Below are 24,898 nucleotides of genomic sequence, written 5' to 3'. Positions count from 1 at the left end.
CACATCAAATACATAGTTGAAAATAACCAACATCATGTTTATTTATACAGTAACAAAAACAACTCTGTGTCACAACAAATCACCACTACATTGTTTATTTTTACATATTCACCACAAACAAACCACCACAATTACTATAGCAACAACCCTGTATTACTAGAGTAAAACAACAACCCTGTGTTATTATAGCAGAGACAACAACCCTGCTAGAGCAAATCTACCGTTAGCAAATCAATTCAACTTGGTGGGTGTCTATTTTTCAAAGAGTTACCATACTAAATATACTAAATGCAGAAGTATTACGTTAGAAATGCCAATATTTAAAGGAAAATAAGTAAAAACAAAAAGAAAATTGTTAAAAAAAACATGGTCTGTATTTAATTCCTCACATAATCAGTGGGTGTTCATATGGGTAACTTACTTTATTTCATGATGTGGAAAGAATCGTTATTTTTATGTCGCTGCCGATACTCGTGTTACTTACTATAGGCTATCGAACTTTCAAAAACTTTCAATAGAATTTGCAATATGTTTAATTATTCAGTTATAAATGGAGTCTCAGTAAGTATGCACTTTTCCATTTCAAAATAAAAACACGTATTTCTTGAAAGAGTTGTGATTTTTTTTATTGGATTGTAAAGAAGAGACACGTTTCGATTAAGTATGGAATAAAATATTCGTCAAATGACCCACAAGGCTCTGATGACAGGCCATCACTCCTTTATGGAAATTGTCCATGACTTTTTCACAGAAATTTTGGAATTGATTCTGGTTTATTCGCATAAACCCGAGATTTCACAAAACCCCAAAGACAAATAAAAATTCGCAGTTGACATCAGAATTTCTTGAGATAATTTGTTCTGGAAATCGTTGCTGCAATAAATCGATTGTTGCATGCGCGGTCTGACAAGTGGCGCCGTCTTGCTGTAACCACATGTCGCCCAAATCCAAGCCGTCCAGTTGAGGCCACAAGAACTCCATTATAACGAATGCTGTTCACAGTCACTTCAATTTCGGCCTCAAAATCCACACCAGACAGTTGCTCGTTGTGGGTGCATTTGTTTCTCATGGATTGCATGAGGATTTTCTGGGTCCCAAATTCAAAAATGTTGTGTATTGAAGAAGCCATTCAGATGGAAATCCGCTTTGTAGGAGATGACTTTTTTCGAAAAATTGGCATTTACTTCACATTGCTCCATTTCCTATTAAACGAATTGCCGGCGCATTCCATGGTCTGCTTGTTTGAGCTTGTGAGTAAGCTAAATTTTGTTCGCATGAAGGTGGAGGAGGTCTTTTGTCAAAATTCGCTGCGCAGTGCTTCTTGAAATTTGAAGTTGTTGAGAACGATGCCGAATTGATGTTTTCGGCGACACTCTTGTTTACAGCAGCAATGTTTCCAAGAGGCCTACCGGAACGTTGAGGCACGGGAGTCTTATGGTCCATAACCGACCCAGTTTCTTCAAATTTTTTGACCACTCTCCGAATGGTTGACAATTTAGCTACACTTTCTCTATTGAAAATTCTTCGAAGTTTCCAAGCGGTCTCAGCATAACTTTCCAAATTTTTGGAATAATAACGCTTTGTTCTTTAGTAAAGCGCTCAATTTTTAATAATTTATTGCAATAAAAGTCTTCGACAATGAAAAGCAATAAGTTTGAGTTCAAACTTTTAAGCAATGTTCCCATCTAAACAAGACTTGTCAAAACAAATTATGAATATCAGAATATTTCGAGTATAATTTGAGCAAAAATGGAGCTACTGAAAAATATTACTTTATATTCAACAGTTTATAGTATCTAGAAACCATTTTTCTTCAATTATAATCAATTTCCATTTCTTATCTAGGACAACCAACGACCACCCGTTTATAATCCCGAAGATTATGTAGTGGCTTTAAAGAAATTTGGCAAACGGCAAAGTGGACCAAACCCCAAGTCCATATATGATGGCTCAGATGTAACAGAAGAAAATTCTAAATCGGCTACACTACCACACAAGCATTCGGAATACAAGTAATTATTTTTTTTAACAATTCATTAACAAAGTTTTAATTAATATTTCTGTGCTTAGCAGAAGCCCTATTATAGCACCGGAAGCTAATGAAACAGAAATGTCTTTGCGTCAATTTGCCACCATAACAGATTTGTTAACTAAGCTAAGAGCAGATTTAAGAGTATCGTTTCCCAGGTATTTAAATATAAATAAAAATTTTAAGAACTTTTCAACTAATTTAAATATAATTAACAGTTTTGTTCAAGAGTTTGTGGCCTCACCCTCGGATGGCGTTAGTTTATTGTTGGAGGTTTTACGTTCGATACAACTGTCGCAGGCTGTAAATGCTCCCTTGAATATGATCAACAATACCGGTACCATGCCCAGGAATTCCCAGAGTTATCAAAGACGAGCTTTATTAGATGAATTGGCTTGTTTGTGAGTTTCTTTAACCAAATAAAAATTTTAACAAATTATGAAAAATTCTTAAAATTTTAGGCAATGTTTGAATATTTGCTGTTCCCGCTCATTGGAGGCTACTTCACGCTTGGGTACCACTCCTGTGGGTCTAATGCCTTTGGCTTCTTCGGCCACGGGTCAGGGTATAAGGGCCCGAATTCTGGCAATGCAATTAATGGCCAATGCTTGTGATAAACAAACATTTGGTCATGGTAATCAAAAATTAGCCATGGCTGGCCATACTGCGGTATCAGAAGCCATGTCTACTTTGCGCTTAAGATGCAGTGAACCGGTACGTTTTCGTTTGCTTATGGGTATGCTAAATAGTGGAGGAGGCTCGGGAGAACTACAAGCTGTGGGTGTTAAGTGAGTTTTTAACAAAATTTTGTAGAAACAATTTTACTAAGCCGAAATCTATGCTCTTAGATTCATCAATGGTTTTTTGGAGAGCTCGGAAAATTTGCAGCAACGTTTATATTTGCAGGCAGAACTTTTTCAGGCTGGCTTTGATCCCAATAATCTGGCAAAGGTAAATATTTTTTAAGGACAAATTTATTAACAATTACTATTGTTATTTGTTTAATTCGAATTCCTTTTTAGACCATTTCTTCCTCCTCTCCTTGGCTGGAAGTTTTACGCCACGAATTGAAACGTTTCAGTGACATTTATGTGGATGTGGACAAAATGATTAACCAGGCCAGAGAAGCAGAACGTGTGCGCAGCCAAATGGTTATTTTAGAAAGAAGAGTTCAAATATTGCATGAGGAAAAATCTGTATTAACTTCCATGGAAAGACGTTTGCAGGAGCGATGTGCCGAACTCCAAAGAGAAATATTTCGTTTACAAGGGGCACAAAACGAAAATACGTTCAAGTCTTTGGACAAACAGGGTATATCCTTGCCGCGTCATATACCTCCAGGAAAACAGGATTCCTCGGAGCATGAGGACGAAGGCATTAGTAGCTCTGACACAGGACCCTCACTATCACCAGTACCCATTTTGGTGTTGCCACAAAAATCAAATAAAAATCTCAACAATACGGATGCCGACATAGAAGATGTTATGGAGGAATTGGACAATGTGGTAAATGAGGCTGAAAAACAAATAACTTCGAATGAATGTAAATTTTCACAGTTGAATACAGAAGCCAAGGAAAAAGAAATAATACCAGTGAATATAGTGCCTCAACCGCCCAGAAAATCGCGCTCCCTGGCCCATTTAGTACAACCTGATGGCTCTGAAATGGATGGCTCCGAGTACGGCATGTTAATGATGCAAAAACAGATAACACAAAATCAAGATGAAAGAGTGGCGGCTTTAAAGACATTTTTCGATGAGTCCGACTATATTATACAAGATCATGATAAATCATATCATAGATCCATATTAGACTCACCTGAAATACCTGAAAATTCCACAAATCAACAGAATGCTTTCAATACTCCCAATAATACCACCAGAGAGCTTTTAGATGTCATCATGAATGCCCGCCATTGTGAAGATGATCCCACTTTAAAGGCTTTGAGAGATGGCAACGATAATGTTAATGAAGATGATCTGGCGGCCAATGAGGCAGTATTAAATACACAAAATAAACGTCATAGTTTTGCCGAGGCCACCAATAGTGCCACAGCGCCGGCCCAACATTTTAATGGGGTGTTCTTTATGACCGGCATGAATACACCACAGAAATATCCCAAGCCCGATTTGACAGCGGCTTTGCAAGCTAAAAGAGTAACAAAGAATGTGGAACGTTTAGAAGCTGTATTTGCCAGCCATAATGAAACCTTTACCGAGGCCACCAGAGGCCAGCAACTAATACCCACAAATAGGGAGAAATCCAAAAGCAATCAACAGATATATTTCGGCAGCAATCCTACCATAAGAATTGGCTCATACACCAGTCAAACCAGCCGGCCTGATATACTTAACACCAATAATGTCAATAGTCGAACCAGATCATATACCCAAGGTTCCAAAGTCACCGATATACCATCAGGTTTATATTAAACTCATCACATCTGAAGAAAATCTCATTTAAATTAAACATTTTACATTCATACATACATTTAGCATTTATTGATTTAGACAAAAAAAAGAAAAGCTTTTGTGCAATAACAAAAACGCATTTTTTTCATAAGTAGATTTCATAAGTATTTCCTTAATTTAAATAAATTAACCCTAATTGTTAAGCAATTAATTTAGTAAATTAAGCATTTTTTTCTTATTTTTTTTAAATTAATAAAAATAACATTTATTTTTAAATACATTTAAAAAACAAGCAAACGTTTTAATGAAAACTGGTTTAAAATGGTGGTAGATTTTAAACTCTGACTACTTGAAAATCTTTCAAATAATTTTATTGTAAACCATATAATTGCTTTAAATTTTCATTTATTTATATTTACTATCTTAACGCTTTTTTTGCTTAGAAAAATAAGATAAACTTTGTAAAATTCTAAAACCTTTTAAAGAATTTTATAGCAAGTTTTTGTATTTTTCTCCCTATTTAGTTAGCACCGTTGCATTTGCATCACATTTTTATTTTTAAAGTTTATTATAACACTTTACTAACTTTTCTGTTATAAGCAAAAATTCAGCACAAGTGTTTTACTGTTATACATAAATAAATAGATATAAATTTCCAAAAATCTTTTATGACATACAAATTTTACAAGCAATAAAATTAAGTTTAGAAAATGTAATAAAATATCATCAACAAAATTACAGAGTTTTATTTGGCATAAAAAGTAAGTTGTTATTTTAATTGATTTTATAATATGTTTTAAAATATTGAAGGGCCAGTAATACCAGTTTATGAATTTTTGTTTTTTATAAAAGTGTGGCAATATTAGTTAAAATCATTTAATTCACCACTTCTATAGTAAAGGATGCCATATAGACATGAACTATCACATAGGATTAGCAGAGGGGAATTCGAATAACGACGGTAAATTAACCCTCCGTTAGTCGCAATCATTTTCAATCGAGACTAGTCGCAATATATCAAATTAATATCAATAAAAAAAGGCATTTGAAAATAATCTCTTCACTTTATATTTCGAAAAAATAAAAACAATATTAAATGCAATGTATTTAAAAGAGTAATACAAAAAAAATGCAGTAAAAATATTATTTTATCAAATAATAGTCTTAAAGGTTAGTGTGATTACAAAATTTACAATAAAAACATTTTTTTGCCTGTATCAACCAGATAAGTTGCGAGTAACGGAAGGTTAATTAGGCACCTATATTGTTAAAGACCTCTATAAAACATGCTTTCGCTAATTAATCACGCATCCAAAAATTTTTATTTCAAATTGGCCATAATTTCAAAAAAATCAAACATAATTTAAGAACAATTTCATTGAAATGTTTCTTGTTAGTTAAACAATAAATAAAAAAGTAATAGAGCCATGTTCGGCTGTGCCAAATCTTATATTCCCTTCACCAAATTATACTTCAAAATAAAAATTTTAAATATTTTTAGGTAAACAAATTTAAAAAAAAATAATTTTCAATATTTTCTTTTTTAATTTTTTTAAAAGTTATTTTTTTCTTTTAATTTATTATTAAAAAAATTATGACCAAAATATTTGTTTGGTGAAAAAATTTTTTTTTTTAAATCTTTTAACAAAAATTTTTTTTATTTTTTTTTAAATTTTAAAAAAAAAATTTCTTTAAATTGTGAAAAAATTAGTTGGTGAAAAAAAATTCAAGTTAAAAATAATTTTTTTTCAATTTTGACAAATTGTAGGTCCAATTTACTATGGTCTTATATACGTCGTTGCAAAGGCCTTTGAAATATCTATCATTATATATACATATTGTCTATATTAATGACTTAGTTATCCAGATATAGATAAAAAATAAGCAAAATATACATAACAGGGATACATTTAAAATAGAAAACGCATTAAATATAATAATAGGACTTTACCTAGTCCCTTCCGAATTTATCCCAAATCTGGGATTCCAAAACTAAATCAATCACATTATTATTTTACCAGCACCGGACCAAATGTGGACTTTGTTGACAAAATTGCCAAAAATATAAAAATTGGGATTTTAAAATATGACCCATTGGGACCACGTATGGAGAGAGTCTGATACAAATTTATTACGTATTGTCTTGTCTAAATCCGAAATTTCGATATAAAATGGCTTACATTTTAAAAGACCTGCAATGAACCCCTATTAAAATTTTAAAGCATTTTTTTCATATTGGAATAATTAATGTAACAATATCTTTATAAAATTATACAAATATTGTACGTTTCTAAACATTTTTGGCCAGGGCTAAATTTGATCATCAACAATCTGGCACATTTGATGAAATTCACCATCTGTGAGGTGAGTTAAAATGCAACTGTTAGTTGGGTGTTACCATATCAAATAAAACAATTTAAAATGTTACAGTACATAGAGCGGAAACTCTGTTGTCAAAGACCTAACTCAGTTGTCGAAAACCTAAGTTGTGAGAATCATAGAGAAACATAGAGCGGAAACTAGAAAAAAACTCAAACAAAAAAATTACTCAAGATAATCACACATACGAGTGTTGGTTTTGTTTTCACATAGTTTTTTTCTACTAATACATTCTCACCACTTAGGTTTTTGACAACTGAGTTAGGTCTTTGACAGTAGAGTTTCCGCTCTATGTCTATTCTCTATGGTGAGAATGTGCATACATATGTATGTGTTATTTTTGAGTAATTTATTTCTCTTAATATTTGTCTAGTATTTGCTCTATGGTTACAGTTAAATTAACAAATATGAATTGAATTGAACGTTTGTTCATTTAAGTAAGTTTAAGTGTCATAGTTATTAAATAATGTATTCAAATATACTTTTTTTAAACAAGGAATTTTCCTGGATATATTTTTTAAATAAACATTTTTATACCCTACACCACCATAGTGGGGAGGGTATAATGCGTTTGTGCAGATGTTTGTAACGCCCACAAATATTAGTCTAACACCCACCTTAAAGTATACCGAAACACTTTCTGAGTCGATTAAACGATGTCCGTCCGTCCGACTGGTCGGCTGGCTGGTTGGCTGTCCATGTAAACCTTGTGCGCAGAGTACAGGTCGCAATTTTGAAGATATTTCGATGAAATTTGGTACATATTATTTTTTCGGCTCAAGGACCAAGCCTATTGAAACTGGCTGAAATCGGTCCATTATTTCACCTAGCCCCCATACAAATGTCCTCTCGAAATTGGACTTTATCGGTCATAAATGTTTAATTTATATATGTATCTCCACAAATTCCGCTCCAAATAAGTTTCATATACACAAAATTCATGTCACCAAATTTTGTTACGATCGGTCCATAATTAGTCATAGCTACCATATAGACCCACTTCCGAAAATCACTTTAACGTGCATAAATCGCTTATAAATGTTGGTATACACACAAAATTCAACATAATTAACTTTCATATAGATATAAATTACACGGCCTAATTTCATGGTGATCGGTCCATAATTGGTCATAGCTCCCATATAAGGTCCAAAAATATAAATTATTGAAATTTTAAAAGAAAAATGTTTTTGCTCTTTTACTTAGTGTAGGGTATTATATGGTCGGGCTTGACCGACCATACTTTCTTACTTGTTTTAAATTGATTTTGATTAATATGCTTGATTTCTTTTAATATAAAATTATTATGGTGCGAAATCAGACACGGATCTAAGTCAACTATTTGGGCGGAGGGTGTATTTGTTATTAAATAAAACAAAATTAACATTTTTCTTTTTTTCCTTTTTTATACAATGAAAACTTTTCAATTTTGGGGGGAGGAAATTTGCTATTTCCTCATTTGAAAATATCTAATCAAGCTTGGTTTCAGTACCATTTAGAATTGCAGACCACCACCCACATTTTCTTAATAAATAACTCATATTTAAATGCTACAAATAAATTTGTTTTCACTTTGTACATTTGCCATTATTTTAGCATTTGTTTTATTAACCCTAATATGTTTCTTGGAATTCCAATAATATTCTTTTAAAATAATAATTGACGACGACAAATTGCCAATTATTTATAAGACAAGGCCATTTATCATCACACATCACACATCATCATCCATCCATGATGCATCTGGCTTTAGCAATAAATCTGGGCCATAAAGTCAGTTTAATTAAAACAATCATTTGACAATAATTCTAAGTAGTGGCAGAGATAATCAATAACTTATTTAGTAGTAACTCAATATTAAGTAATGATTGGCATAAAAACAATTTTAAAGGGAAACTTAAGCTAAATAATTTTTTTTCAACTAATTATTAAGTATAGTAATAAATCTATGATTTTAAAACAAAGTCTATTTGTGAATGTACAATGTGTATTAAATTACAAAGTATTAAAACTTTATGAAATATTTTGCAAATCATTACAGAATGACTCGGCAGAGGTGAAATGTACAGACCTTCTTTTGAAATTATCACTGTATAAACCCTTACGATTGGAACTAAAATATGACTGTATAAAGACCTAAGATTGGAACATAAATATGACTATAGAGTGGAACTAAAATATGACTGTATAAAGAGCTACGATTGGTGCTAAAATATGACTGTATAAAGACCTACTTTTGGAACTAAAAATATGACTGTATAAAGACCTAAGATTGAAACTAAAATATGACTATTAAGACCTACGATTAGAACTAAAATATGACTGTATAAAGACCTACGATTTTAACTAAAAATTACTCTATAAAGAAATACGATTGGAACTAAAATATGACTGTATAAAGACCTACGATTTTAACTAAAAATGACTGTATAAAGACCTATGCTTGGAACTAAAATATGACTGTATAAAGAAATACGATTGGAACTAAAATATGACTGTATAAAGACCTACGATTGGAACTGAAATATGACTGTATAAAGACCTATGATTTTAACTAAAACACGACTCTATAAAGAAATACGATTGGAATTAAAATATGACTGTATAAAGACCTACTATTATAACTAAAAATTACTGTATAAAGACCTATGCTTGGAACTAAAATATGACTGTATAAAGACCTAGAATTGGAACTAAAATATGACTCTATAAAGAAATACGATTGGAACTAAAATATGACTGTATAATGAACTACGATTAGATGAAAGATATGACTGCATAAACACCTACGATTGGAGCTTAACTATTAGTGTTTCACTTCATAAAGATCTATGATTAAAGCTAAAATATGACAGGCCTCAAATGTTGAAAGACAATCGTCTAACTTTCATAATGTTACAAACAATGTAATTTACTAAATCTGTTAGAATTTGGAAAAAGGTATTTCACAATATGAGTTAATAATCGTAATTGATTCTAGGTTTTTTTAAAACAAAAAAACTATTTATTCTGTTTTATAACAATTGTAAAAGTTTAACTTGATTATTGCAATATCAAACGAGCTTGAACTTGCACTTAAGAAAGTTGCAAATAAATTAGTGTGCGAAAGGGGTAGAAAGCTAAATGCAAAATGAGACAAGTGCACAGATGCAAGTTTATTTACAAAATAAAGAAATTTAGAATTTTCTTTAAATTAAATTGAAGAACATTGTTGGCATAAGTTCATGAATAAATAAGTTATTATGATATACATATCATTAAAAATTCACAAAAAGTTTTTAAATATTCTACCTTCAATTCTAGACTTCACTGTACCCAACAACACAATAAACATTATCGGGGTCTTCCGCAGATAATGTATTTAATACCAATAATATTCATAAACAATTTTTGCATTAAATAACTTAGCTACTGGGTTTGTATTAAAGCCAAATAGATTATCGTTGCACAAAACCGTGGACTTTAAGATAAAATCCATTTATAACACTAAAAAAGCCAATTTAAACAATTGAATAGAAATAAAAGTAACTGGCCGTCAGTCACTCAATAGATAAACACCATTTATGAAAAGATCAATAAACTAAAAAACATAAAAAATATTGGAAACAATAAAAAAACTACAATTATTAACAAATAATCAAAACAAATTAAAAGAAATTAAAAAATGGAGAGGAGAGAAAAGAAAATTGAAAAAAACTGTATTGAATCTTGAAAATATTACAGCAAACTAATGGCATGAATGAAATAGAAAATAATAAAAAAAACAGACATGAAATAAAAGCTGTAATGACGAAGTAAATGTTTGAGATTAAAATAAAAAATATATCTAGTAAACGATCAAAGTTGATATGTTGGCACTCTACTATTTTTTTTTTTTTTTTTGATAAGAAAGTAAATAAAAAATCTTCAAAAAAATCAAAATTATGACTTTATTGAATTTTAGAGGATTTTAAAGTACTATTTTTTATATAAAAATGACAAACTTTTTTCTGTATAAAAATTTAATAAATTATGGTTTTAAAAATTAGTAGTAGATTTGGCACTATTTTGTTTTTGGTTAAAAAGAACTATTTTTTAATAACAAAGTAGTCGATTTAAATAAAAAACCGTTTTCTTTACACAAATTAAAAAAATTATGTCTTTTCAAAATAGTAGTAGATTTGGTACTATTTTGTTTATGATTAGAAGTACTATTTTTAAAAAAATCTAGTTGTAGGTTTATTGTTTAACCTTTTTCTAAAAAAAAATTTTAAATTTGATACCATTTTGTTTTGTGCTAAAAACAGTTTTTTTTATAAAAAACAGTGGTAGATTTAAACAAAAAACTATTTTCATGTAAAAATAAGATTTGGTACTATTTTGTTTATGATAAAAAGTCCTATTTTTTGATAACAAAATAGTAGATTTCAACAAAAAACTTTTTTCTATACAAACATTTAATAAATCATGATTTTAGAAAATAGTATTAAATTTAGTACCATTTTTTTGTGCTAAAAAATGTTATTTTTAAAAAAAATCTAGTATATTTAATTAAAACAAATTATTTTAAACAAAATTTAAAAAATTATGACTTTTAAAAATAGTAGTATATCTAGTACTATTTTACTTATGATAAAAAGTCCTATTTTTTGATAACAAAATAGTAGATTTCAACAAAGACTTTTTCTATTCAAAAATTTAAAAAATTATAGTTTTTTAAAATAGTAGTAGATTTAGTACTATTTTGTTTTGAGCTAAATAGTGTTATTTTTTTATTAAAAATGTAGTAAATTTAATTAAAACACATTATTCTATACAATAATTTAAAAATTATGACTTTTAAAAATAGTAGTATATTTAGTACTATTTTACTTATGATAAAAAGTACTATCTTTAGATAACAAAATAGTAGATTTCAACAAAAAGACTTTTTCTATTCAAAAATTTAAAAAATTATAGTTTTTTAAAATAGTAGTAGATTTAGTACTATTTTGTTTTGAGCTAAATAGAGTTATTTTTTTATTAAAAATGTAGTAAATTTAATTAAAACACATTATTCTATAAAATAATTTAAAAATTATGACTTTTAAAAATAGTAGTATATTTAGTACTATTTTACTTATGATAAAAAGTCCTATTTTTTGATAACAAAATAGTAGATTTCAACAAAAAGATTTTTTCTATTCAAAAATTTAAAAAATTATAGTTTTTTAAAATAGTAGTAGATTTAGTACTATTTTGTTTTGAGCTAAAAACTGTTATTTTTTATTAAAAATGTAGTAGATATAAACAAAATCATTTTTCTATACAAATTTAAAAAATTATGAATTTTAAAAATAGTACTATATTTGGTACTTTTTTTGCTTATGATAAAAAGTACTATTTTTTGATAACAAAATAGTAGATTTATACAAAAAGTCTTTTTCTATACAAAAAATTAAAAAATTATGGTTTTTCAAAATAGTAGTAGATTTAGTACTATTTTGCATATGATTAAAAAGTACAAATTTTTGATAACAAAATAGTTTATTTAAACAAAAATAGTTTTTCTATAAAAAAGATTTAAAAATTATGGCTTTTAAAAATAGTAGTATATTTGGTACTATTTTGCCTACGACAAAAAGAACTATTTTTTTATAACAAAATAGTCTATTTAAACAAAAAGAGTTTTTCTATAAAAAAAATTTATTAATTATTGCTTTTTAAAATAGTAGTAGATTTAGTACTATTTCGTTTTCAGCTAAAAAGTGCTATTTTTTTATTAAAAATGTGGTAGATATAAACAAAATCTTTTTTCTATACAAATTTACAAAATTACGACTTTTAAAAATAGTAGTATATTTGGTACTTTTTTTGCTTATGATAAAAAGTACTATTTTTTGATAACAAAATATACAAAAAGTCTTTTTCTATTCAAAAATTTAAAAAATAATGGCTTTTCAAAATAGTAGTAGATTTGGTACTATTTTGTTTGTGATAAAAAGTACATTTGTTAACAAATAAGCCGATTTCAACAAAAATCATTTTTCTATAAAAAAAAACGTGATAAATTATAATTTTAAAAAAATAGTATTATATTTAGTACTTTTTAGTTTATGCTTTTAAATTATGATTTTAAAAAATAGTAGTAGCTTTTATCATAAACTAAAAAGTACTATTTTTTATTAAAAATCTAGTAGATTTAAACAAAAAACCTTATTCTATACAAAAATTAAAAAAATTATGGTTTTTTGAAATAGTAGTAGATTTAGTACTATTTTTTATGATAAAAAGTACTATTTTTAATAACAAAGTAGTAGGAGAAAGGTTAGAAAATTGTTTTAAAACTGAATTTTGGAATTCAGTTGCAGGTGTCGCATACCTCCAACATTTACTAAACAGTCCGTCCGCCTAACTAAAGCGATTAGCGGCGACAATTAAACTAAAATCCAATATAGGAGCTACATGAGAAAAGCATTTGATAAAACAACACAAATCTAAAGAAACAAGCAGGAAAAAAGTAGATGATAAAATAAATAACAAATTCATCAAACAAATTCAATCACTTGTCTACGATAACAACAACTATCCACAGCACTGTCAGCGTAGCCAAAAGCAGTGGAAGTAACGTTAGCAGCAGTTAGCTAAAAAAAAGGTTTTTATAAAAATTCAATTTCAATTGTACCACAGTTGGTAAACAGAATTCAAACGGTAAATAACTTGAACGGTTTTGAAATAAATGAAATATTAAAAAGAAAAGTTTTTAAAGCTAATTTTATTTACACCTGTTTTGTATTTTTTTACAAAATTAAATATAAAAAATTAATAATAAAATCTTATCGAAAAAGATTAAATTTAGCCGGTAAACATTTATTTTTATTTAACAACTATAATCAACAAATAAACTAAATACCAGAAATTAATCAGTCAAAAACAAGTTAAAACAACTTTAAGACATGTTTCAATAGTGAATATAAATGGATTGTTGCCTTTAAATTGTTATTTACTAACAATAAGGCATTTAGTTTTATTTCAAATCGAATAATTTTAGTTTGTATATTATTAGTTGAACATGTATTTAAAAACAGAAGACTGGAAAAAAAAACTTAAACGTGATGGTATAAATTGTATTTCTAAAATATAAAAGCTCGAAAAAATGTGTTAGTAAAAAAATAAATTTATTACGGATCGGAATAAAACAATCAAGCAACAACATACAATAATTACCCGTTTACCGCTTAAGAAATCTGAAATAAATATGAATATTATCGGTTTTAACAGAAAATGTTCTGAATTTTAAAGAAGTCGTAATCCATACTGAAATACCTTTTTACAAATAGTTAAAAAAGTAAATTTTGGAAAAAAGTAATTTTTTGCAATAATTTGTTCAATATTATTTTTTCTGGCTCAATTTTAATCAAACGTTATAAGAATATAATTTCCCAGTTTAACTTAAATATTTGTATAGAAACTCTTTTGCCAAAATCAGACAAGTTTAACCTTTTCACCTGCAGTGTCAAAGGTCAAATTTTATAATATTTAACATTTTTCATAAAACTATAACAAAATTTGAAAAATTTAAAAGCTTAAAAACATGTCAAATATAAATATTTTTAAAATAAACTTTAGAACATTTTATTATGAATTTTTAAAAAATGGAATGGTTAATTTAAAAAAAAATTATATTAACCATTCCGTGGACTTGGTTAAAATTGGCCCTAAATAAGATTTGGGGTCATTTTTGTACCAATGATAATAACTTTCGCTTCCAATATTAATTGTACAAAGTTTAGAATTAGTGAAATAATTTGATATAACTTCAATAAATTTATTTTGCTACATTTTAATAAAAATGCCAAATATTTGGTTCCAAGGGAGTTAAAGGGTTAATTTTCTATTCCAATATCAATTATAGACCTAGTGAATGAAATACTTTTATGTAGCATCATCAAATGCATTTAGCTGTGTTTCAATAATTCTCTTATATATCCTTATTAAGATCCCAAAGAGAAATACGTAAATATAAACTATTTGTTTAAAAAGATTTTGAAAAATATTGTCTATATTAATGTCTTAGTAATCCAGATATAGGTAAAAAATCGAGGTTGTCCTGGTTTTTTTCCTTATATCTCAGCCATTTGTGGACCGATTTTGCTGATTTTAAATAGCAAAATTCTCGAAAGCATGTCTAACAGAATTATTGAAGATTTGGATCCCGAAGATATCTGGGGTCTTCAGAAAATTGATTTCAACAGACAGACGGACATGGCTTAATCGACTCCGCTATCTATAAGGATCCAGAATATATATACTTTATAGGGTCGGAAATGAAAAATGTAGAAATTACCAACGGAATGACAAACTTATATATACCCTTCTCACGAAGGTGAAGAATTAAAAAATCATATAGCAGAAATGCAATCTACGGAAAATTCTAAGAAAGTTTCCTCAAGAAACCATAGGTCCAAAGTCAAATCCTATCTTGCGCATTTCATCTTTTATCCAATAAAAAAAATAAATACTGAAATATTGTTACGTTTTAACCTTTTCAAAACGCTGGTTTATTTCCTTTAAATAAACCGGATACTTTTGATTGCAAATAAAAGCCGTTTAGTAGTTTGAAAATTGTAACAACTCTTTATTTATTTAAAAATGTACAACAACAGAATTAAATAGTCACTCAATATTTTTTTATACACGTTTGCAAATTCGCAGAAATACAGACACAATTTACTTGAAAAAAACACAACACACTTTAAGGCACTCAGTTGATGTTTATTCGAAAAGCGTCTCTAATAAACTCACTCACGACTGCAACCTCTGCCACTATTTATAACACTGCCATCTGCACTCTAGATTGTTCATTAACTGTCAAAATTCGAATATTCTGGATCTTACTAATACATACGCCATCTGTGGTGTACTTTCTACAATGGTCTTTAACTGAATATTCGAATTCGAATACAGCGTTGCCAACTTACGATCAAATCAACTGAAAGCTTTTATTTAATAATGCCCACAGATATGTTACAGTTTGCTATTACAGCACTGTTATTTGAAAGCATTATGCTACTTTTAAATCAGCCCTTAAAATCGTTATATTTGAATTCAAGTAAAATTTCGTAACAATATCATTGGATAAAAGACGAAATGCGCAAGATAAGATTTAATTTTAGACCTATGGTTTCTTGAGGAAACTTTCTTAGAATTTTTCGTAAAATACGTTTCTGCTATACTATTCTGCGTTTTCGTTCCATCTTCACATCTACACAGTTCCATCTTCTAGAAGTTTCATGAATTATCTAACGGACAAAACTAGAATGTTCTATTTCTAGAGCTTTTAACAGATTTAATGTTAATGTTAGCAGCAGTTAATTTCATACCCACAAGCAATGTTTAAAACAGCTTATTATCAACATTGTTAATAAGTAGAAGTTTCTAGCACTGGACATGTTTATAAACATGATAAATGTTCCAAGCAGCCGTTACATACCATTAAATTCAAATCGTTAATAAAACTTCGTAACATTATCTAACACTTTTTATACCCTTCACCATAAGTGGTAAGGGTAAATATGTTTGCCATTCCGTTTGTAATTTTCACATATTTTATTTGCGACCCCACAAAATTATATATTCTGAATAGTATTCTGGATCGTTTTTGATAGCCGAGTATGTTGAAATCAACTTTCCGAAGCCACCATCTAACTTACATACATAATTGATATCTCAATATATCCGAAAGTGAAACTTACATTTCTATTTAAAATCGTCCACAAATGTCTGAAATATAATAAAAAAGAGCGCCTACCTCGTTTTTTTATTTGAAAAATACCTAATTTTTTGTTTCGACCTAAATTTTTTTTTCACCCAATTTTTTTTTAACAAAAATAGAATGGAACATGTCACGTTACACCTGTAATTGTCTCTAATTTAACATGACACTCTGTAACAGCTCCGTGAAATGACCTAAGTGAACTTTTTATAATTAACTTACATACCGACCCACTGTGCATTAACTGAAACTGTAAATTTATGTATTATGGTAAACAAAACAAGGTGCTAAACATTTCAATAACATTTTCTTAACAAAAGTCACCCTCACCCCTCATTTTAAGAAATAAATACATCAACATAATAAAACGAACAGTATTTGTGGCATTAAATAAACAAACGTTAATCCGATTAAAACCCAGAAGACTGTAGTAAAATAACAATTAAAAGCATTTAGTTACAATTTTAATTGGATTATGAGCAGATAGTGAAACTAATAAATCAATCACCAGCAGACAAAAAATAAAATGTAGCTACAAATATACATTGTTAATCATTTATATTTTTGCATATTTCCAGGCGTTTGACTAATATAGAACGAGATAAGACAACATGAATCCCCCATCGGCTGATACACCACCCGTTATAAGACCTTTAACAGCTGCCCTGCAAGAAGTGGCCATACAAGAATTGAATGAAAATCCCAAACAATTGGAAGAGGATGTTTTAAGATTGAGACAATGGATTTTAAGCCAGCCCCACTTAAAGGCCAGAACCAACGATCAGTTTCTATTGGCCTTTCTAAGAGGTACAAAGTTTAGTTTGGAAAGAGCTAAACAGAAAATCGATCGTTATTATACACTAAAAGCTGCCATACCGGAAGTATTCAATGAAAAGAGAGTGGTGGATCATCCCCAAGTATTGGAGATAGTAAGAATGGGGTAATAGTATAATTATTTGAATATTGGTTACTTTTTTTTATAAGTTTTCTTTTCTAACAGCATTATTTTACAAATTCCTATACCCGAGGATGAGGGTAGGCCGTGTGTTACCATTATTAGAGCCACTGCTTATGATACCACTAAATACAAATTTGAGGATATTATTAGAGTTGGCTCCATGTTTGGTGAGATCATGATGATAGAAGATGACAATTCCACGGTATGCGGCTATATGGAAGTTATGGATATGGTGGGTGTAACGGGCACGCATTTGTTTAATTTACAACCGGACTTGTTAAAGAAATTCTCAGTATTTGCCGATGAGGCCATGCCCATGCGTCAAAAGGGTACCTGTTTTATTAATGTACCAGGACCTTTTGAGAAAGGTTTCAACACTCTAAAAGGTTTCTTTCCCGAAAAAATGAAAAGTAGAGTAAGTAGAGTTTTTTAAATGTATTTATCTACTTTCATATATAAAATATGTTTTTTGTATTATTTCCCAAAGATTTCTGTCAGCTCCACACCCGACATTATTTACGATCATGTACCCCGTGAGTATTTGCCGGAAGAATATGGTGGCACCAATGGCACCATGCAGGATATTATTGAACGCATGGAAGCGAAATTATTAAAATATCGCGACTACTTTTTGGATGAACCCAATTATGGTACAGAGGAAAAATTACGAGAGGATGGCTTACCATTTGATTATGAAAGTTATTTTGGTATAGAGGGTTCTTTTAAACAATTGGACATCGATTAATTGGTTGATCTATAATACTACTTTACTAAAAGCTCGTTTCATTTTGTACTACTCCTAATTAGTTTAATATTACTATTATTATTACTTATTATTATTATATATATCGTTATTGTTGTTTTTTTATTTTCAGTTTTAACACTTCCTCATAGCAAAATTTAACTAAGACACAAAATGTAACTTAACCAAAGATAGTGTGTATTATTAATTAATTAATATTAACATATGTTTGATGTATGTTTCGTCTTAATATTTAGCTTAGATATAAAGTTGTTGTTTTTTATAATAAGAAATATGTTTTTCATTTCTTTTTTCTTTCTTCTTTTTTTAATTTAAAACTATTACAGATATATGGACTGAGCCTAAGAGAAGATCATGGCTGGCAACATTTTTTGGTTTATTTGAATAAATTTCTGATATGATATTTATTAATGAAGTGTATTTTTTGGTTTAGGATTAAAAAATAATTTATTTTGTGTTAGTTCCATTACTTTCAAAACAGATATTGATAGGTAACAAATAATCCTTGCATTTGGAGAACATTTAAAAAGATATCACACAAATGCTAGACAAATTATACGATTTTCAAGTATTTTGTTAAGATTCGGATTATAGATTTGTTTATATGAGCTTTTTTCTGAGTATCCTAGTATCCTAGAATGTTATAAAATCGGTTTGAAACTTTCCTAAAGGAATGGAAACCGATACAAATTTGGTCCCTTGTTTGGTTCCTCGGCGGTAAGAACTGGTACTAGTTCTAAAACAGTCACTTTAACATGGCGTTAGCCTGGGTGGGGGTAAATTAACCCCCAGATACTGTCACAAAATTGAATTCAAATCAATTGATAATAGGTCTGTTAATTTACTTTCCCAGTAAATACTTGCAACGAGATAATAAAATCAAAATTTACAAAATTACTCTCTTAAATTCTAAAAAATAGCAAAAAATAATTGAACGTTTTTCCAGTAACAATTGTTTTATACACACAATTTTCTTATTTTATTCCTTTTAAAATGTATAAATACTCACATTTTCTTAAATTTGATTGAAAATTCTTTTTTTTGACATGTTTTCACCACAAAAATAAAATTGGAAATAAATAAACAATAACAAAAAAGATATAAAATATAAGCTGCTAACCATAGGGTAACATAGAGACGAGACGTCATTGTCAAAAATCTAAGTCTGTTGTCAAAAACATATCTCTTGCAACAACAAAATACATGCTAGTCAATGTATTTTGTTGTTGTATCAGACATATGATTTGTTGTATTTTGGTTTGACAATTCGTAGTGTCTCGTCTCTATGTATAATTCTATATGCTGCTAACTATTACGAGTTCAAAATAGAACTTGTGATAGTTTGCAACGAGAGAACACTCTCTAAAATTTATACGCTCTTGATTTTTTCTCTACTTGCAAGTTTTTTGAGTTAATAAACGCTTTTCCAGTAACAATTGTTACTAACTTCTAGTTATTGAACAGAGCTAATATTTTTTAACAAATTTATTTCAAATTCATTGATTAATTGTCGTGCCCAATTGATCCAAACTTTCCGCAGGGGAATTTTAGAATTTCCAATTATATTTCGGAAACATTCTAATTGGACTTTAAGTAGACATTTCTAAATTACATTGGGGTTTTTAATGAGGCCCCTTATTTAGTTCCCGAAATCCCAGATAGATCGTTTACAGTGATATGCGTTTCAGAATATGTGTCATATTAAATATTTCCTTCTTTAAACGGTTTTAGTATTTGTGACAATAACTCTTAATAGAAAGTCACAGTCTGTTGCATGCCTAAAACCCAATGATTCTTAAATTGGGCTTCTGCATTCCATTCAAAAGTTATAAGGTGAATTTCTGGGGCCACGTATTCAATATCCCCACACGGTATTGCGACACATCTGAAAGATTTTACGCTGACTGACTCAGAACGAATTGGAGTATAGTTTGACTAACATAAGTGCTGCCTGACTGTCGACAAGGTACTATTTTCTCAAATATTCATGTCATATAGTGACTACATGTCTTGCTTATCTCCAATATCTTAGCCGAAAATGCACTAGCTTCAACCGGAAGGAAGTATAAGTGTATTTTTTCGAGATCCTTAGAAAAGACAGTTTATCTTAGAATTGCAATCTATTTATCAGTTTAAACCCATTCCATTCCTGCCTGGAATTAATTCATACTTTAAATTTATCTCCTGCATCCAGATGCAGATAGTATAAGAACTAATGAATTCAAGCACTTTGAAAACATTGCCTTTACATCATATATCGACCATTTAAGGACCAATTTTGTATAGAAAATTGGAGGACACTATATTTATACCCTTCATCGTGAGAGTCATTCCGTTTGTAATTTCCACAATATAATTTTCCGATCCTATAAATTATATATATTCAGGATCCTTATAGATAGTGGAGTCGATTGAGCCATGGCCGTCTGTCTGTCCGTCTGTCTGTTGAAATCAACATTTCGAAGCCCCCAAATAACTTACATACACGATGCATTCTTCCGGCTCCGTTGCTATTTAAAATCGAGAAAATCGGTCAACAAATGACTGAGACAACCAGGACAACCTCGATTTTTGACCTATATCTGGATTACTAAGTCATTAATATAGACAATATGGATATCTAATGATAGACATTTCAAAGACCTTTGCAACGACGTATATAAGACGTATATTTTTCACCAAAAGTTTTTTTTTCGTTAAATATTAAAAAAAAAATTTTAAAATTAAAAAAAAAATGTTTAAAAAACAATTCGAAAAAATGTTTATTTCGAAGTATAATTTGGTGAAGGGTACTTAAGATACGACACAGTCGAATAATGCTCTCTTACTTGTTTGTTTTCTTCTTGGACCAGCCATACTCATGCAAAGCATTGCGTTGGAACTAGGAAAATAGGTTATGGGAGGGAGGAAAGAGGGAGTAGTGTTTGTGGACATTCGATTTGAACTTTCCTAAATTAAAAATGACTGAAAACACATCAGCGGGAAATTTGTTCCACATACGTACAGTACGGCTAAAGAACAAAATTTTACGGTAGTGTGTTGTGCGGTCCACTGGCCAATCGACCCAAATGGATGTTTTCTTACTGAACAAGTTCCCCAACTTCATCAGAACACATTCCATTGTAGTACCAATAGAACAGTGAAACGCAGTCCACAATGCGACGGTGCTCCATAGAGTCACCAATAATCACCTTCGCCCTCTCCTGTACGCGGTCGAGAAGCTCCAAAATAGACTTTGAAGCACCGGCCCATACATGAGAGTTGTATTCCATTTTCGGTCGTATATAGGTGGTGTAAATAGTGAGGAGATCAGAGAGAGTAGTAATTCTTATACTGTTTCAGAAATCTGAGACACTTGAAAATGTGTTTAGACCATATATTCTCACGATATAAATCGAGAGAAGTTAATACCGACACCAAAAGCAATAAGTTTTGATAAAATTGCACCATGCCACACTCTATCGAACGCCCTGAAATATCCATAGCCATCACTTTATTTTCGCCAAAACGGTGAATGGAACGAAACCATTTTTCTGATAGGAAGACTAGCAATGGAAAGACACCATTTTTCGATAGGTAGGCTAGCAAGTCTCTCGTAGAGCTTCCTCTACGGAAGCTATACTGACGGCCGTTAAGTAATTTAACATATTTTCCATGATTTTGGAAAGTGCAGTACAAATTGCTATTGGACAGTAATTTTCAGGTTTATTAGCATCTCCTTTTTTAGGAATTGGCGTGACAATTACGCCGGCAAGGTATGAAGTGCTGAACATGTTAGCTAATGGAAGAGCTAACGTCGAAGAGCACTGCTTCAAGACCTCGCTGGTATGCCATCTAGCCCATTGTAGAAATGATAAAATTTAAAGAGTTTATAGAAAATTTAAATAGAATTTAAGAAGAAGAACTTATAATCATTAGACAGATCAATGGACAATCCCGGAACCAGTCGCTATTCCTAATATTCAGCCCTATAGTCGATAGTTTAGAAAGGCTCCTGAAGGAACGATGACAAAGGAACCTGGTACTTGCATAGATCTCGGCATTCTTTCGCTTTGTGATCATACCTACGAAAGTCGTTGTAAAGTAATCCTAACCCAATGACTAGCGATAGCCGTCACCATGTCCCTCAGCCATGAATGTTGTAGTCTCAAGAGATACGCCTAACGGTTCCGGTTCATCCTAAGCTCATAATGAACATAATTTTTACGTTGTTGACATATGCACAGAGCTCTGTTCTCCCAACTGTTTGCTACTCTTTTTGATTCCACATTTCAAAAATTAACCTTCTAATGAATATAAGGCAAAACTGACCCAAATATTATCGACTATTTATAAACTTGCCCAAACCCTGCCCAAAAAAACCTCTATAATAATCCAAACAAAATAGATAAAATTTAAAACAAAATACAATAGACGCCAGCAACAACAGAAATAGTTTAATTTTCCAACAGTTGTTATCAATTTATTTCATTATATATAAATAAAAAAAACATTTATTCATTCATTCATACAATATACCTTGACTCTTAAGCTGGTTGAAGAAACCAAAATCATAAATTAACATTTTCCACAAGTTAATTATAAACACACTTTCATTAAGAAAACATAGTAAGTTCCCCCAGGCAAATAAAATAAATTTTAAAAAAATGGTTATAAGACCCTTAACCGAAGCTTTACAAAAAGTGGCCATTGAGGAACTGAATGAAGATCCTAAACGTATAGAAGCTGATTTGGCAGACTTTAAAAACTGGATTGAACAACAGCCTCACTTGAAGGCACGTACCACAGATCAGTTTTTAATAGCCTTTCTCCGGGGTTGTAAATATAGTTTGGAGAAGGCTAAGCTTAAATTTGATAATTACTATGCCTTGAAGGAGAAATATCCAGACTTTTTGAAACGACCCAATTTGGATGATGACAAATTTCGTAAATTATTGAAAATGGGGTAAATTGGAAAATAATAAAGAAGGAGAAAACTAAATTTAATACATCTTATTATTTTTATAGCATAATTGTTTATTTACCCAAACCCCTAACGGAATCAGGACCTCGGGTGGTGTTGGTGCGCAATGGAGCCTACGATCCCAGTGAGTTCTCATTTTCCGAAGTTGCTCAATATCGCCAGCTGATACAGGATATAACATTAATGGAAGATGATGTAGCGGTGGTAGGAGGTTTAGTTTTCATTATGGATTTTGCTGATGTTTCAGCTGCTCATCTATTTCAAGCTAGTCCTGGCTCCATGCGTAAGGTTTCACAGTACTCCGAACAAGCTATACCTTTACGTATCAAAGCCTCACATTTTATAAATACACCCTCAGGATTTGAGCCTGTTTTTAATTTAATCAAACCCATTATGCCAGAGAAAATACAAAATAGAGTAAGTTTGTTAAAAATATTATATAATTAAAATTGTATCTATTATTTATTTTCTATTTAGATGTTTGTTCATGGCTCTAAACGTGAAGAACTTTATAAGATTATTCCCAAAGAAATTTTACCCCAGGAATATGGTGGCCTTAATGGTAGTTTACAGGACTTGATTGATAAATGGGAACAGAAAATCTTATCGTATGCGGATTATTTCAAGGAAGATGAAAATTATGGTGTTGATGAGTCCTTACGCATTAAGGAAGCAGAAGTTTCTAGTACAAAATCCACTGATTTGGGTTTAGTGGGTTCTTTCCGTAAATTAGTGGTGGATTAAGATGTTTTATTTGTTTGTGTTTAGAAGTAATCAAATTTTATTTATAATTTAGAAAATAAATTTAATTTAAAAACTATTAAAATATTTTTTTTACTAGCATTTTAACCCGCTACTTTGTTAGCGGAAATTTTAAAATAAACAAGTAAGAGAGCTATATTCGGCTGTGCCGAATCTTCACCAAATTATATATAAATTTTAAATATTTTTAGGTAAACAAAATTTTTTTTTCCAAAGTTGTTTTGTTATTTTTTGGAAAAACAATTTTTTCGAATTTTTTTTTTTTAATTTTTTTTTTAAATTTTTTAAATTTAAAATTTTTTTTTTTGTTTTTTTTTTTTGCCATGTTTGACCGTACCTTTAGTAACCCAGATATAGATAAAAAATCGAGGTTGCCCTGGATTTTTGCTAATATTTCAGCCTTGTGGACCGATTTTCTCGATTTTAAATAGCAACCGAGCCGGAAGAATTCCGGAGATATTTTAAATTAAAAAAATAATTTTTTTAAATTTTTTGTAATAATTAGCAAAAAAAAATTCGGATTTAAAAATATTTTTTCCGATTTTGACCCGTTGTAGTTCCAACTTACTATGGTCTTATATACGTCCTTGCAAAGGACTTTATGACAAAAGAATTTATGACAAAAAAAAAATTTTTGATGAAAAAAAAATTCGGGTTAAAAAATATTTTTTTCCGATTTTGACCCATTGTATGTCCAACTTACTATGGTCTTATATACGTCGTTGCAAAGGTCTTTGAAATATTTATCATTAGATATCCATATTGTCTATATTAATGACTTAGTAATCCGGATATAGGTCAAAAATATGTCAAAAATCGAGGTTGTCCCAGTTTTTTCCTTATATCTCAGCCATTTGTGGACAGATTTTTTCGATTTTAAATTGCAACCGAGCCGGAAGA

The 24,898-nt window shown here is 29.9% G+C and overlaps 3 protein-coding genes across 5 annotated transcripts in view; all 3 read left to right on the top strand.

Annotated features, from left to right (window-relative positions):
- The window catches only part of mwh (multiple wing hairs), a 147,931-nt gene extending 143,433 nt beyond the window's left edge, over positions 1–4,498 (top strand). Inside the window, exons 4-9 of one of the 2 annotated variants that reach the window (XM_065513558.1) lie at positions 1,846–2,012; positions 2,074–2,187; positions 2,248–2,430; positions 2,491–2,817; positions 2,878–2,980; positions 3,052–4,498. In XM_065513558.1, the coding sequence (XP_065369630.1) occupies positions 1,846–2,012; positions 2,074–2,187; positions 2,248–2,430; positions 2,491–2,817; positions 2,878–2,980; positions 3,052–4,461 (2,304 nt within the window). In that variant the 3' untranslated portion in view covers positions 4,462–4,498. Of the gene's footprint in view, positions 1–1,845; positions 2,013–2,070; positions 2,188–2,247; positions 2,431–2,490; positions 2,818–2,877; positions 2,981–3,051 lie in introns of both variants that reach the window. The other variant, XM_065513557.1, reaches the window with a different exon arrangement.
- A 12,646-nt stretch (positions 4,499–17,144) lies between these two features.
- On the top strand, positions 17,145–18,680 carry LOC135960263 (retinol-binding protein pinta-like). 2 transcript variants are annotated; one of them, XM_065511507.1, is made up of 4 exons: positions 17,145–17,492; positions 17,553–17,925; positions 17,998–18,160; positions 18,600–18,680. In XM_065511507.1, the coding sequence occupies exons 1-4, from the start codon at positions 17,164–17,166 to the stop codon at positions 18,659–18,661; spliced, it is 927 nt and encodes a 308-aa protein (XP_065367579.1). In that variant the 5' UTR covers positions 17,145–17,163; the 3' UTR covers positions 18,662–18,680. The 2 variants fall into 2 exon arrangements, with proteins under 2 accessions (XP_065367579.1, XP_065367578.1); XM_065511506.1 differs by lacking the exon at positions 18,600–18,680 and having other exon boundaries at positions 17,998–18,376.
- Positions 18,681–22,833: 4,153 nt separating this feature from the next.
- Positions 22,834–24,050, top strand: LOC135960264 (alpha-tocopherol transfer protein-like). Its single transcript, XM_065511509.1, has 3 exons — positions 22,834–23,218; positions 23,281–23,653; positions 23,714–24,050. The coding sequence occupies exons 1-3, from the start codon at positions 22,920–22,922 to the stop codon at positions 23,978–23,980; spliced, it is 939 nt and encodes a 312-aa protein (XP_065367581.1). The 5' UTR covers positions 22,834–22,919; the 3' UTR covers positions 23,981–24,050.
- The last annotated feature ends 848 nt before the right edge of the window (positions 24,051–24,898 follow it).

The sequence above is a fragment of the Calliphora vicina genome, chromosome 5 (genome assembly GCF_958450345.1).
Source record: "Calliphora vicina chromosome 5, idCalVici1.1, whole genome shotgun sequence".
Taxonomy (NCBI): domain Eukaryota; kingdom Metazoa; phylum Arthropoda; class Insecta; order Diptera; family Calliphoridae; genus Calliphora; species Calliphora vicina.
The sequence above is the reverse complement of the archived record's forward strand: the minus strand, read 5'-3'. Positions and strand labels throughout refer to the sequence as shown.

Bases quoted from the DNA above. Each gene is read 5' to 3' on its own strand.
- LOC135960263 (XM_065511506.1), top strand. From the start codon at position 17,164: ATGAATCCCCCATCGGCTGATACACCACCCGTTATAAGACCTTTAACA. The intron at 17,493-17,552 runs GTAATAGTATAA...CTTTTCTAACAG, and splicing joins TTGGAGATAGTAAGAATGGG to CATTATTTTACAAATTCCTA. The intron at 17,926-17,997 runs GTAAGTAGAGTT...TATTTCCCAAAG, and splicing joins CCGAAAAAATGAAAAGTAGA to ATTTCTGTCAGCTCCACACC.
- LOC135960264 (XM_065511509.1), top strand. From the start codon at position 22,920: ATGGTTATAAGACCCTTAACCGAAGCTTTACAAAAAGTGGCCATTGAG. The intron at 23,219-23,280 runs GTAAATTGGAAA...TTATTTTTATAG, and splicing joins CGTAAATTATTGAAAATGGG to CATAATTGTTTATTTACCCA. The intron at 23,654-23,713 runs GTAAGTTTGTTA...TTTTCTATTTAG, and splicing joins CAGAGAAAATACAAAATAGA to ATGTTTGTTCATGGCTCTAA.